A 15,506-nucleotide genomic window follows, 5' to 3' on the forward strand; every position below is an offset into this window, starting at 1 on the left:
CCGACGGTGCGGGCGGGCGGGACGAGCGCTCGGATGAGGCGGCGGTGTGCTGTGCCCCGCGGGGACGGGCGGCCGGGATGGCTGAGCGGCCACCGCCCCAGGTCTGGCGACTCCAACTTGGGGTTCCAAGTTCCAAGGCGCTGGCCTTCGTTGCTGCGACCTACCAGTCAGCCCTCCCTCCCTCCGTACCTGCCCCGGTCCCCGGATGTGGGCTCCGGGAGGGGACAGGTAGCTCCCCCGAGGCCGCTATGCACCTGCGCGTCGGAGGCGGGCCCGCTGGGACTTACTGGCCGCCGGAGGTGTGTTTTTCCTTTTCTAAGAATCATGACTAATGAATGCAGTGTTTATTGTAGGGAGGACAGATACAAAGATAAACTGTAAAGACCTTTCTAAAAATCGCATAATCTCTCCACTCTAATTAAAAATCGTGCATATTTGTGTTTCGGGATACAGGCAAATTTATATAGCTATCTTACCAACATTTCATGAAGGAAGTTTTCTACTTTAGGCTTTTATTTTTAAAACTGGGTTTGCATGAAGAAGGACGATTTGTGGGAGTCCGAACTATTCTTTAACAGTGACTTGAGTGATCTGTAGAGAGAAGGATGTGGAGTTCAATCTTAAGTACTTCTTCTTACTATAGAGTTTGCTCCAATTTTTGATTTATTTCTAAGATGGTGTCTGGAAGTGGAGACTTGAACAAAGCGGTCTGGAGAGAATTTCTTTCCCTTTTGTTTCTTTCTCAATTTTTTAAGTTAAATATAATTTAGTTCTGTTTTCTGGGAAGGATTTCATTTCCAACTGGGAGACGTGGCCTATATCCATTAATTACATTTTAATACAGTTTAATCAAGCTATAGTTTTCTGATCTCTTGGGCTAAATTGTAACTTGAGGGCTGGGATGTAGAGTCCCTGACCTTGGTTCCCTAGCACCCCATAAACAAGGCACCTGTAACCCCAGACCTTGGGAAGTGGAACCTGGAGGATTAGCAATTCAAGGTCATCTTGAATTGGCGTAGCACCGGAGGCCAGCCTGGGCTAAAGGAGCCCTGTGTAATGAAGAAAAGCTTGAAGAGGAACCTACTGGGCCCCAAGTAGGCATTCCTTAGGAAGTGACTTGTCCAGGAGGAGCCATAGATGGCAGATCTGGTGTTGTTGACTTCTGGAGGAAAAGATAAAATTACTCACAGATAAGTGTGTAGTCGTAGGTAAAGAGAGGGACACTGGAAAGTGAGGGGAACAGACAGGTGTGGGAGCCTCAGTCTGTAAGCCCAGCACCAGCACTTGAGAAGCTGAGGCAGCCGGAGGGCTGTAGTGAGCTTGGGTTGTAAAATCCAGAAATATCCAGAAAAGGCGGGAGGGAGGGAGGGACTCGGAAGAAGGAAAGGGAAAGATTCCTTTTTTTTTTTTTTTTTTTTTTTTTTAATGACATGACCATTTCTGGCTCAGTGGGTAAAGTTACCCCTGAGTTAGAGTCCCAAGGCCCACAGGCAGAAGGGGGAATGGACTCCCACGTTGGCCTCTGACTTCCACATTTGAACTGTGGCATGTGTGTATGCGTATGTGTGTACACACAAAATACATAGCTAAATGCGCAGAGTAAATGAGTGAAGGTTTAACTTCAGAAAGGAAAGCCCAGTAGTGCAGCCGCAAGGGTTTATTTCCGGCTGGGCTGGTGGTGCAAGCCTTTATTGAGTCCTCGCACTCTGGCTGAAGATCTGGCAGGTAGGTCTCTGGTTGAAGGCCTGGTCTATGCAGAGCCAGGCCGGCCAGGGCTACATATTATGTATATAGTTATGTACATAGCTGCATGTCTGTGATTCCAGACCTTAGGATTGTGAGCTTGGGGCTAATCTGGAATCTATAGCAAGACCCTGCTTCAAAAAAAAAAAAATTAAAAATTTAAAAACAAAGCCAGCAACAACGAAGTTGTCCACGGGTAGTAATCTACACCTCTTAGCCCAGCACCGAGGAGACCAAGGACAAAGAATCTCTAGTTTGGGGCCAGGGAAATGGCTCAGTGACTGAAGGTACTTGTGGATCAGGAGGCTTAGTGACCAGAGTCCCAGGACCCAGGAAGGGGAAGCGAGAAGCTCTACAGCTTTACCCTCTGACCTCTGTACTTACCCCTCAGCGTGCCCTGCTCCAGCCAGGGAGTAAATGCAAGGCAGAGAGAGAGAGAGAGAGAGAGAGAGAGAGAGAGAGAGAGAGAGAGAGAGAGAGAGAGAGAGAGACACGACAAGGGAAGAAATACCCCACAGGTGTGCTAACCTGTCATGAGCACAGTCCAAAGCTCTCTCCTTGGCACTGCCAAGGCACCCCCAGTCTTCCTCCCTTGGGGCCAGTCCCACCCCGCAGAGTTCTTGGCCACATTTCCTTAACAGACTTCGATTCACTCTGCTTAGAACAAATTTTCTCTCCTGAAAATTAACAACATACAGGAAAGGGGAAGTGGGAACTGGCCAAGATTAGACGGTGTGATATCACAAAGTGGCCAGTGTGAGGCGACTCACACTCAAATTATAGCTGGAAAATATTCAGAGTTGCATCTCTTTTGTCATTTAAGAGAGGGGGGAGGGTCTATCTACATAGTTTTGGCTCTCCTGGAACTTACCGGTGTTGACCAGGCTGGCTTTGAAGTCACAGACATCCACCAGCCTCTACCTCTGTCGGGCTGGGATTAAAGGCATGCACTATGATATCCCAGCTTTTTGTTTTGTTTTGTCTTGTTTTTTGAGAGATAGCATTTGTATGACAAGGCACATAGGTGGAGGACTAAAGGCGTGCGCCAGCATTTCTGGCTCAAGACCACTTCTTAAAGGCATGATTGACAGAATGAGTTGACAGTTGGAGCTACATTTTAAACTTAATTTTTTTTTTTTTTTTTTTTTTTTTTACAATTTTCTAGACTGTGTCTGTGACAACTACAAGCTGGCAACAAGTTGCTCTCTGAATGAATATGGTGAATGCCAGTGTACTTCCTATGGTACACAGAATACTGTCATTTGCTCCAAACGTGAGTAAATCAATCTTCTTATTGCCTGGAAGTTTAATCTCGATAATACTTTTCAAATCGAGGCTCCTCGAGTTGTTTTATTGGCTCTAATCTGTTATTTTGTGGAAAGTATCTTCAGCCAGTAATTCAGTGCGGGGGGGGGGGGGGGGGAATAGAAGGGCGGGTAGAATGGAAGGGCGCGTGAATAATCCTTGGCCTGGATGGCAGCAGAATAAAAAGCTGTGCTCTGGGCACGTGAAGCCGCGGCTGTCTCTCATTGGGCGTTACTGTCATCGCCTTTCCAGTGGCGTCTAAATGCTTGGCGATGAAAGCAGAAATGACTCACAGCAAGTCTGGGAGGAGGATAAAGCCCGAAGGGGCGATCCAGAACAACGATGGGCTGTACGACCCCGACTGCGACGAGCAGGGGCTCTTCAAAGCCAAGCAGTGCAACGGCACCGCCACGTGCTGGTGTGTCAACACCGCCGGAGTCCGAAGAACCGACAAGGACACGGAGATCACGTGCTCCGAGCGCGTGAGGACCTAGTGAGTGAGCTTTCCAGTGCGCTTAAGTTTAGCTTTGAATACCAAATAAGATTTTTGTGCCTCGGAATTCAAAAAACCGGGAAAAGCCGGGCGTAGTAGTTCAGGGCCAGCCACAGTGAGTTTGAGACCAGCCTGGGCTACTTGAGATCCCTTTTGGAGTGACAAGTGTCCATCCTGTCTCCGTGCCTCATGAAATGGCAGTCACCAGCCTTGAGTTGGGCTTTATTGGCCCTAATCCAGTTATATTTGTTTTCTTGGCTCTAATCCAGCTGTGTTGTTTTGTGGAAATTGCCGAAGCTTTTTATCCTCGGCAAGTCATTAAGTGTGAGGAATGGAAGGAGGCCTGGAATGATCTCTGGCCTCAGGTTGTGACATTTCCAGAGCTGGCTTCTGAGTCCTGTGTAGACAGGCTGGGTCTTAGGTTTTACGGAAACGGTAGTGGGCGTGACATGGGTTACTGAACCTCTGGTCCCCGTTTTGGAGTTGGATTAGTGTAAAGTGCGTGTGAATGGCTTAAACTGAACGCACTCATGGATTGAGTCCTAAAGCGGGGCTGTTTGTGCTGGAGACAAGTGGTAGAGAAGCTGGGGCTCTCTCCCCAAGCACAGAGGGCAGAGAGATGGCTGAGAGCAGACAGGAGTCCCGTCAAGCCGAAGCCACTGTTGGAAGAACCTGGGAAGGCGGCAGGCCAGCTGGCCTCGTGTGCTGTAGCCGTAGCAGCAGTCAGTGTCAGAAAGGGCGTTTCCTTGTGGGTTCACTTTCTCGCAGGATATGGGAGGCAGGTTCACCACAACGCTTACAGGTTCTGTTAGCTCTCATCCCTCCCTGTCCAGAATTGGAATTCTGGCCTCTTTGGAAAACAGCGTAAAAAAGTTATACACAGCTGACACCATCTTGTCTTACAGCTGGATCATCATTGAACTAAAACACAAAGAAAGAGAAAGCCCCTACGACCATCAGAGCTTGCAGACGTGAGTGTGATTGCACCTATACTACTGTATTTATGCACCTTGACAGGAAAACTATATAAGTGATCATGTGTCTTTCCCAGGCCCAGATCACATCACGATGGGCTTCGTCCCTTTACAAGCTATGTCTGCCAGGTTTCGCTATTGTGAAATTACCATTTTCCTTTTTGGAGTTTATGAATAATCCATTGACAGATACGTGGGTATTGTGTAAATGTTCTGCTCCTAATCAGACTGACACTCCGATGGCTGATGCTGGCTTGAACCACTTACTGTGATTTAAAATTACATTAATTAAGTGTGTGTGTGTGTGTGTGTGTGTGTGTGTATGTGTGTATGTGTGTATGTGTGTGTGTGTATAAAATAATTAAAATTATACAGTCTAGCTACCATTGCACACCAAGTCCCAAGTCAGCTAGGGCTAGCTACATAATGAGCCCTCTTCTTTAAAGAAAAAAAAATAGAAAAAAAAATGCTATATGCACATATACATATATATTTAAGTACAACAACTATAACAACTAAGTCCTTGAGCTATCTACTTAAGATGTAGAGATTCTATTATGGTACAATTTCAAAAAACGAAACTTGTAAATTATTTGCAGTGCGCTTCAAGAGGCGTTCACATCTCGATATAAGCTGAATCAGAAATTTATCAAAAACATTATGGTAAGTTTTGTGGGGGGGTTCTTTTTTTTGTTTGTTTTTTGTTTTGTTTGTTGGTTGGTTTGTTTTTGTTTTTTGGTAAACGAGCTAGTTTTAGCAGCAAGTTGGTAGGGGAGTGTGGTTTGAGTATAAATGACAGCCACTGCTCCTCTCTCCCACACCCAGACAGGGTCTCTCTGTGTAGCCCTGGCTGTCCTAGAACTCACTCTGTAGATTAGGCTGGCCTGGAATTCAGAGATCAGCCTGCCTCTGTCTCTCAAGTGCTGGGCTTAAAGGCATGTTCCATCACTGCCCTGGCGAATAGCCAGTGATTTTTAATGGTAGCTAAATGAATTTTAGTATCAATTTAAATCCTGGGCACTTAATATGGAATCCAAGTAGTTTTCCTTCCATCGACCTCACAAGCTCCAGTGTACCCTTAAGGACACGTAAAGGACAAGTAGTGTCTCTTCTTATGCGGAAGCATGCTGCTCTTACACCTCGAAGAGTGCTCTGGGATTGCCTTCTCTGCGCGTCCTGCCACAGGCTGTCCTTACCCAGTGTCTTGGTTTCCCTTCCTGTTGCTGTGATAAGGTGCCCTGAAGAAATCGAGTTAGGAGAGAGAGGGTTTATTGGTGGTAGTTTGAGGTTTATTTTACTTGTACGAGTGTTTTTGCCTGCGTGTGCATCACGTTTTTACCTGGTGCTCCAGGTGTTCAGGAAAGGCCATTGGACCTCCTAGTGTCCGTGTTACAGATGGTTAGCGGCTAGGAATTAAATCCCTGTCCTCAAGGGCAACAAGTGCTATAAACTGCTGAACCATGTCTTCAGCCCCAACAGGGTTTACAATTCCAGATTAGAGTCTCCTTGTGGGAGTCAACTGCAGCAGAAACTCACTGTGTGGTGGCCATTAAGCAGCTAGCAACATCCACCATCAAGAGCAGAGAGAATGAATACACGCGTGCCTGCCTTGCCCAGCTTTCTGTTTTTCTTTATAACCCAGGCCCCAGCCTAGGAAGTGGTGCAGGCCATAATCTTCCCACCTTAATTAACATAATAGAAATAATCCTCACAGATTTGCCATAGGTCAACCCAATATAGGCAGTCCCTCATCGAGACTCAAATGCTTCTAGATTTTAGTTGACATTTAAAACTAACCATCATACCTAGTTGGTCCTTTACTTAACTCTTAAAAAAAAAAAAGCTGTTTGCATTGCTAGTTTACTCTCTTAGATAAAGTCCTCTAAAAGATTTTTCAATTACTAGTGATAAATTATTCATTAATGGATGCATCCTGGTGGGTGTAGATTACACGAAATAAAATTCTATATTCTGACTGCTGAACAAACTCTTTCTATATTTTAATCATATTAATTTGTGTTTTCACTTTTTCTCCCCAGTATGAGAATAATGTTATCACCATTGATCTGATGCAAAACTCTTCTCAGAAAACACAAGACGACGTGGACATAGCTGATGTGGCTTACTATTTTGAAAAAGATGTAAGTACAAGCCGTGTAATTTTTAAAGCTTAATACTTTTTTATTTTTGTTTTTTGAGACAGGATCTCAATATATATATCCCTGGCTGTCCTGGCACTCAAGATACACACACACACACACACACACACACATATGAATTCATACGTAAACATACATACACATACACACACATATACATACACACATCTATCTATCTATCTATCTATCTATCTATCTATCTATCTATCTATCTATCTATCTATCTATATCCCTGGCTGTCCCTGCAGTCACACAGATCTGCCTACCTCTGCCTCCTGAGTGCTGGGGTCAAAGGCATGCAGAACCATGTCCTTTTTGAGACAGGTTCTTGTAGGCTGGCCTTGGACTCCTGATCCTCCTGCCTCCATCTCCCAAGTTCTGGGCCCTGTCTACAAAGAGAGAGTAGTAATTTGGGAAAGCAGATGCTATGAAATTACCCTTCCAAAGATGAGCTTTACAAGGAGAAAGGGCCTTGCAGTCCCAGGGGCTGTGGTTGGACCACTAGGTAGGAGAGCTTTATGAGGGAAGGTGCATCATTCCAGAGCCTGGGGGTCAAGGGGAGGACATAACATCTACACTTTGTGTAAAGTGGAGCAGGAAGATGGCTTAGCAGAGTGAAGACCATGTCCTGTTCTTTTAGAGGACCTGTGTTTGATCCCCAGGCCGCTATCACCTGAAGTTCAGAATAACAGATGGCTGGTGGGTGGGCACTGCCACTTGGGAGGCAGAGGCAGGCAGATCTGAGTTTGAAGCCATCCTGTCTACAGAGTGAGTTCTAGGATAGCCAGAGCTGCACAGAGAAACCCTGTCTTGAAAAACGAAATCCAAACAACAATTGAAGACAATAAAAGTAAATCTAAAGCAGAGAAAAATGTAAAATGAAAGAATAGAGATGTCTACCATGACAGGAGCAGGCTGGCGAGAGAGCCCTTTCTTTCGTAGCTTTCTCAGAGACTGGGGAGCTTGGCCATAGTCAGATCATGTTTGGGAGGGTGTCCAGGTATCAGCATTGTTAGGAGCAGAGAGATGAGGAAGCACAAATCCTGCTAGCAGGTGATATGGAAACCAAAGCTGGTAGGAAATGCATGGCCTGCTATCTAAGGAGAAGGAGGGACAGGTCTGTGATGTAATAGTGTCCCAAGTGCTAGACTACAAGTGTCACTATGACTAGTTTATGTCATACTGAGGACTGGTACCTGGACATGCTAGGGAAGCATTCTGCCAGTTTCTAGACCCTCTGACTCCTGTTTTAATCTTTGCTGTGTTAGGAATTAAACCCAGTATGTATTCCAGTATGCTGGGAACAGTCTAGAACAGTCTACTACTGGGAACAATCTAGAACAGTCTAGAACAGTCTACTACTAAACTGTAAACTATGTATACCTAGTTTTCTCTTTTCTTACACTTTTTATTTTCTCTTTGTTCTCTCTCTCTCTCTCTCTCTCTCTCTCTCTCTTTCTCTCTCTCTCTGTCTCTGTCTCCTCATCCAATATTCTAATAATTTCTATGAATAGGAGTCAGTCCCCCATTTTAAAGGCTGATTCTCATTCTGTGTAGGTGTGTGTGTCTTTGTGTATCTATGTGCATGTTAGCACAGGTGCCTTGAGACCAGAGGCTAAGCGCTTCCCCAGGACCTCGATTACAGTTACAGTTTGTTGTGAGCTGCCTGATGTGGGTTCTGGGAACCAAACTCAAATCCTCTTCATAGCTGAGATGTCAAGTCTGTTTTGTCTTTCTTTTTCCCGTGACAGAGTTTCTCCATGTAGCCCTGGCTGTCCTGGAACTCTCTCTGTAGACCAGGCTGGCCTAAAATTTATAGAGATTCACCTGCCTCTGCCTCCCGAGAGATGGGATTGAAGGTGTGCACCACCACTGCCCAGATTCCATTTTAAAAACATGTGAGCACCCGAGGTGGTAGAATACACTGTAATTCTGACACTGAAGGCTGAGGCAGGGGGACTGAGTTCATAGACAACTTTGTATATAAGTATATGTTTGTTTAGTGTTTGTTCTTTATTGTACCTCTTTGTTTTGAGACAGTCTTACGTTAGTCTAGGTTGACCTAGAATTCATGGTAGAGGGTAGGCTTCAGCCTGAGTTCTCCGATGGTAGGGTTACAGATGGAAGATACTGCACCTGGCTAAGCGTGTGTTTATTACAGTGAGGTATTCTGCAATTTACTTCAGAATACTTTGGGCATGGAAGATGAAGGGATAGAAGAAAGAATGAGACTGAATTGGTCATGTGTTGTCATGTTTTAGTCTGGAGGGTGGATTCACAGACTTCATTTCTCCTTATGTGGATGGCATTTTCCTGTAATAAATCCCTGCCTTAAAGTTTCCCTGGATCAGCTTGTTAGCATGGAAACCAACCGTGAAGATTCTTGGCCGTTCTCTTCTGGCCCGCAGTTGGTATGCAGACGCCGGTGCCTTGCAGACTGTCTAGAACAGTCTCTACTCTCCTTCTCCTCTGTAGGTGAAGGGGGAGTCCCTGTTCCATTCTTCTAAGAGCATGGACCTGAGAGTGAACGGAGAGCCGCTCGATCTGGACCCCGGGCAGACTCTGATTTACTACGTTGATGAAAAGGCACCCGAGTTCTCCATGCAGGGCCTCACGGCCGGGATCATCGCTGTCATTGTGGTGGTGTCATTAGCAGTCATCGCGGGGATTGTTGTCCTGGTGAGTACAGGGATGAGTCAGGGCTCAGGGAAAGATGGGTTCTTATATTGGCCTGAAAAACTACCCGTGTTTGGAATCTTCAGTGAAGGACTGTATTGCGTTTCTGGTTCCTCTTTACAAAATAGTCATTTCCTAAAGCTGGAAAAGATTGACCGCTCCTGAGAAAACACCTCAGCTGATGAACACAGCCCAGTTCCCTGCAAGGAATTCCGTGCTCCTGCCGGAGCACAGCAGACTAGAACTCCCAGATCAGTCACTGAGATGCACAACACCACACTTATCATTTGTTTGGTTTTGGGTTTGGTGGTGCTGCAAACTGAGCTCTGGCCCCAAAACAACACAGAGCTTAAGTTAGCAAGAGAATAATCAAAGTATCCATGTAGCAGTGATTCTACATAAATAACAAATTTGCACCAGGCACGTATAATGAATGGTACATGCTCCTAATCCCAGCACTTGGGAGGTAAAGGTGGAAGTCTCAGAGATTTAAAGAAGTCTGCTTTATCCTGGGAAAGAGGGAAGGAATTTCTGAGTGTGGGAGGGTAGAAGGGGCTCCAAGAGGAGAAATATCCTTTATTTATTTTTATGTTTTATTTATTTTCTTCCATATATGTGTGTGTGGTATATATACTTCAGTATATGTGTTCACATGTGTGGGGACACATGTGTGTGCAAGTACCCATAGAGGCCTAAGGGTAATGCTGGGAATCTTGCTCTCTAGCTTTCTGGTTTCCCCTTTAAGATAGACTCTCTCAATCAAACCCAGAGCAGACTGATATGGTGAGGTTGGCTAGTCAGCTCGCTTTCAGGCTGGGGAATCTCATCTCTGCCTTCTAAAGATGGCATTTCAGGTCCGTTTTCACACTTACCCACTGCTTTTGTGGGTTCTAGGAATCCAAATGTGTGAGTGTCTCGTCTTGTATGGAGGTCAGGGGTCAATGCCGGGAGTCTTCCTCTGTGCCTCTCCATCTTTTTATTTTGTTATTTTATTTATTTATTTGGGCTTGTTGGGACAGGGTCTCTCTACAAAGCCCTGGCTATCCTGGAACTCATTGGCCTTGAGCCTGGCCAGCCAGAGAGCTCTGGGAACTCTGTCAAGTCACTGCGTCCCAGCACTAGGCTTGCAGACACATGGCTACACATGGCTTTTTTTTTTTTTTTTTTTTTTTTTTTACAGGGACACGGGAGGGAACTCGTGTGCGTGTGTGTGTGTGTGTGTGTGTGTGTGTGTGTGTGTGTGTGTGTGTTCCCCTGCCTATGGAGTCTACCCAGGCTGCTGGATTCCTGGATTCAGCTGATCACCTGACTTTGCAGGGACACTAGGCATGTGCCATTATGTCCAACTAAAATTAAGCATTTTAACATTTGGTGCTGGGGTTCGTGGCTCACACCTGCAGGCCTAACCCTCAGAAGGCTGAGCTCAGCAAGAGGACTGAGAGTTTCAAGTTGCCTTAGGCTTCTACCAAAAGGAAAACATATTTTCATGACAAATTTAATGTAAAGCAAAAAATAGAAATAAGCTAGGGAAGTATGATGTGTAAAATAAAAGTGGATGTTCTATGTAACATATAATGAATTCTTACAATTTGATGAGGAAACCCAGAGAAAGAATGACAGCCACTGGCAGGTAGAGGCCTTGTGCTCGAGCCTGGTTGAGGGGATCCTAGTCAGCTAAGTGTAGTTATTATGGCCAGGTGAGCGTGGCCAACTGGCAGGCCTTCTCTTCTCAATTCCCTCTGCCGTGTCAAAAACTGTTAGTTTAGCCAGGCAGTGGTGGCACATACCTTTAATTCCAGCACTTGGGAGGCAGGGCAGGCAGATTTCTGAGTTCAAGCCCAGCCTGGTCTACAGAGTGAGTTCCAGGACAGCCAGGGCTACAAGAGAAACCCTGTCTCGAAAAAGCAAAAAAAAAACAAAAAACAAAAAAACAAAAAAAACTGTTAGTTTACATTCCTGAAACTAGCCCCCAAGGCCTGTTCCTTTTTTTTTTTTTTTTTTTTTTTCCTTTGGAAGAATTATGTAGCTAAGAATGACCTTCAACTCTTAGCATTTTTTTAAAGATTTATTTATTTTACTTTATTATATGTGAGTACACTGTAGCTGTCTTCAGACACTCCAGAAGAGGGTGTCAGATCTTCTTACGGATGGTTGTGAGCCATCATGTGGTTGCTGGGATTTGAACTCATGACCTTCAGAAGAACAGTCGGTACTCTTAACCACTGAGCCATCTCACCAGCCCCCCCTTTTTTTTAAAAAAAAAATTAGATATTTTCTTTATATACATTTCAAAAGCTATCCCGAAAGTTCCCTATACCCTCCCCCTGCCCTGCTCCCCTACCCACCCACTCCCGCTTCTTGGCCCTGGCGTTCCCTTGTACTGGGCCAAGGCCTATTCCTATTTGACCATTTTCTCACTTGCCACCTTGTGAGGTTAGGATTTTGTGTGTATGAGTAGTGTGCAACAAAGCTAGACACAATGGCAAGGTGGCTGAGGCAGGAGAATTGTGGCATCAAGGTTCAAAGCTAGCCTACATAGCATAGTCTTATCTTTTTTTGATTGTTTTTTGAGGCAGGGTTTCTCTGTGTATTTCTGGCTGTCCTGGAACTCACTCTGTAGACCAGGCTGGCCTCAAACTCAGAAATCCACCTGCCTCTGCCTCCCAAGTGCTGGGATTAAAGGCATGTGCCACCACTGCCCGGCTTAGTAGAATCCTATCTTAAAACAGCAACAACCCCTTCCCTCAATATAAGATTGGTAGTAAGTAGGTACAGATGGCTTATAGGAGAGGATCTTCAGCGGGCAAATAAACACACAGAAGTCTAATTGTCAAATAGAAACCCAAGTAGAAGCTCGGGGAAGACGCTTGGCTGAGTGTGAACACTTTCAATCCCCGTGCTCAAGGAGAGAGAGGATAGCTCGGGCCCACCTGGTTTCCATAGTGAGTTCCAGGCCAGCTAGGGCTATGTATGCAAGGAGGGTCATGTGTTGATGTCTGTGAGGATAAACGAGAGGACAGTGTGAGTATTCATTATCTGAGGATGAGTGGTAAGTGAATGTGTGGGGTATTTTGCCTACGTTTAGTTAACAATTTTTGTTTCAGCAAGGTACCTCTGGTACTAATAGAGCTGTTCAGAGAATTGGTACCGTGGGACCAGTTTTTAGACACCCCCCCCAAAAAAAAAAAAACTGGTACACACGCACTTAGGTGTGTTCAAAGCACATATGTTAATTTTGCCACTTTTGAATATTAACAGTAATGGTTTTTCTTTCAGGTTATATCTACAAGGAAGAAATCAGCAAAATATGAGAAGGCTGAGGTAAGTGGATAAAAGGGTATGCTGAGTGTCTTATTCTGAGGAATCAGTGCCCCTTTCAAGACACTGGCAGTTACACTGAAGTCCTGCACACGGTAGACTCTTAGGAACAGTCTTGGGGTGAGTTCTGTGACAGGCCACTTCATACTACTTTCTGTTTCCTTGACAAGTGGCGCAGAAGCCTCTGGCTTTAGATTTTGGAGTCTTGTGGAGGTATATTCTAGTGAAGCCATGTATATTCTAGAGAAACCCAGTATGAGTGCTGACCTGATTTCCCGTGTCTCTACAAGTTTATAATAATCGTTTGAGTTGGGCATAGGATGCACACCTTTAACCCCCCAGTACTAGGGAGACAAAGGCCAGCTAGGGCTACACTGAGAAATAATAAACTCAAAATTTATTTATTTAGATCCAGGGTCCCTTTACATAGCCCTGCTATTTATTTAGATCCAGGGTCCCTTTACATAGCCCTGGCTGTCCTGGAACTCACTCTGTAGACCAGGCTGGCCGCAAACTTAGAGAACCATCTTCCTCTGCCTCCTGAGTGCTGGGGTTACAGGTGTTAGCCACCACATCCAGCTGAAAACGTAACTTTAAGACCCCCAAACATTGAGGGGGTGGTGTTGGTGTACGCCTTTAATCCCCAGCGCTCAGGATGCAGAAGCAGGGGATCGCTGAGTTCAAGGCCAGCTTGGTCTACTGGCTGAGTTCTGGGACAGCCGGTTCTTTGTTGCTTCTAAGCAAAGAAACCCTGTTTCCTCCTCTGTTGCAGATAAAGGAGATGGGTGAGATCCACAGAGAGCTTAATGCCTAGCCGTGCTGAGTGCTGAACTGAGGAGGGGCCGCCCGACCGGAAGTGGCAGAAGAGCTCGGACTGCAGATGTATAAACCTGGGGAAGATGAAGACCTGCGAAGGGTTACTGCTTTGATAGTTACTTTGTTAGTTTCACATTTGTAACAGTGAAATTTGTACTCGTAAATACAAGCAGCTGGACACCGGCATTACCGATCGTAAAATTAGACGAACGTCTTATAGGTGCAGGTCCAGTGTGGTACTCAGAACTTAGCCTGCAAAGTTAAGAGAGTTGATGCTTATTATGACAGAGTGTGCGTCGCAAACATTCCAACAGTAGAATGCGGTGACTAGTCTCATTTTTTTTTTTTTTTTGTGATTAAGGCTGCCCTTCTATATACCTGAGTCTTGTACATAATAAACTTTTTTTTAATGAAATAAAACATTTTAAAGTGAGTTTCTAAGTTTGTTTGAATCAAATTTTCCTAGCATGTGCATAATTAAGATAATAGATGTCTAAATGCTCTGGCACTGCTAACTGGTACAAACCTGTAATTCTGTACTTGGGAGGTAGAGGTAGGAGGGTTAGCGCTTCCGAGGTAGCTGCTGTGTATCTGCTCTGCCACTGACTGGCCTTGACTATCCAACACCCTATCTGAAAGAAATAAAAATCAAACTTAAGAAACGTGGGTAAGTCTTGTGTTATGGGAGGCTAGGGAATGAGTGTGGTTTTGAAGGCAGCCCAGGCTATGTAGACACAGAGTTCCAGGCTACCCAGCGAGACCCTGACCATCAGTAACATATTGTGAGAGTTGGGGTAGTGTGGGGTGGTTGGGAGGGTTGTTCAGTGGTACTATGTGCTTACCATGTGAGAGGCCCTGTGTCCAATTTGCACTACCAGTGTCTTAGTCAGGGTTTCTATTCCTGCACAAACATCATGACCAAGAAGCAGTTGGGGAGGAAAGCGTTTATTCAGCTTACACTTCCATACTGCTGTTCATCACCAAGGAAGTCAGGACTGGAACTCAAGCAGGTCAGGAAGCAGGAGCTGATGTAGAGGCCATAGAGGGATGTTCTTTAACTGGCTTGCTTCCCCTGGCTTGCTCAGCCTGCTCTCTTATAGAACCAGGACTACCAGCCCAGAGATGGCACCACCCACAAGGGGCCTTTCCCCCTTGATCACTAATTGAGAAAATGCCTTACAGCTGGATCTCATGGAGGCATTTTCTCAACTGAAGCTCCTTTCTCTGTGATAACCCCAGCCTGTGTCAAGCTGACACAAAACCAGCCAGTACAGCCGGGAAACACTCTTTGTATTATACCCTTAGTACAAACTGGAGCTTTTCGTGAGTACTTAATTCATACAGGATGTGAAACAGCCCTTCATGTAGAACTTCACGGAAAACGTCCTGTGACTGCACACACAGAAAGTGTCTGGACAGCAACATCATTGCCGCTGACTCCAGATGCAGTGTGAGCCGCTGCCACCCCACCGGGATGGGCTTCTGGCCCTTCCCTCTGTAAGCTGCTCTCCTCAGCATCGTAGCAACGAGGAAAGTGATGAACACTTGTGTGTTAATGCTACTGGGCATAGTTTTGAGAACGAGAATGACGTATAGACAAAGCTATGAACACAGCGACAGTGGTTCATTTATGCTGTGCGATACAGCTGCGGAACTAAGTGATAGTAGCCTTTACAGGAAAAGTTGGCTGACTTCTAAGATCCTGGCAAAGTGGGGGATGGGTTCCTCCACCCCCCTTTAAAATCAGACCTCGATCGGGTCAATCCCGCTTGCTCTGGCCCAAAGATTTATTATTATTATTATTATTATTATTATTATTATTCATAAGTACACTGTAGCTGTCTTCAGATGCACCAGAAGAGGGCACCAGATCTCATTATGGATGGTTGTGAGTTACCATGTGGTTGCTGGGATTTGAACTCAGGACCTTCATAAGAGCTGTCAGTGCTCTTACCTGCTGAGCCATCTCACCAGCCCAAGCTCAGCATTCTTCTTCTTTTTTTTGGTTTTTTGAGACAGGGT

General features: G+C 45.4%; 1 protein-coding gene across 1 annotated transcript in view; it reads left to right on the forward strand.

Moving 5' to 3' along the window:
* The window catches only part of Epcam (epithelial cell adhesion molecule), a 15,149-nt gene extending 1,009 nt beyond the window's left edge, over positions 1-14,140 (forward strand). Inside the window, exons 3-10 of the mRNA NM_008532.2 lie at positions 2,909-3,016; positions 3,301-3,541; positions 4,447-4,512; positions 5,115-5,178; positions 6,555-6,656; positions 9,150-9,353; positions 12,627-12,671; positions 13,441-14,140. Of these exons, the coding sequence (NP_032558.2) occupies positions 2,909-3,016; positions 3,301-3,541; positions 4,447-4,512; positions 5,115-5,178; positions 6,555-6,656; positions 9,150-9,353; positions 12,627-12,671; positions 13,441-13,482 (872 nt within the window). The 3' untranslated portion in view covers positions 13,483-14,140. The remainder of the gene's footprint in view (positions 1-2,908; positions 3,017-3,300; positions 3,542-4,446; positions 4,513-5,114; positions 5,179-6,554; positions 6,657-9,149; positions 9,354-12,626; positions 12,672-13,440) is intronic.
* Positions 14,141-15,506: the final 1,366 nt, after the last annotated feature.

This window comes from Mus musculus, chromosome 17 (genome assembly GCF_000001635.26).
Source record: "Mus musculus strain C57BL/6J chromosome 17, GRCm38.p6 C57BL/6J".
NCBI lineage: Eukaryota > Metazoa > Chordata > Mammalia > Rodentia > Muridae > Mus > Mus musculus.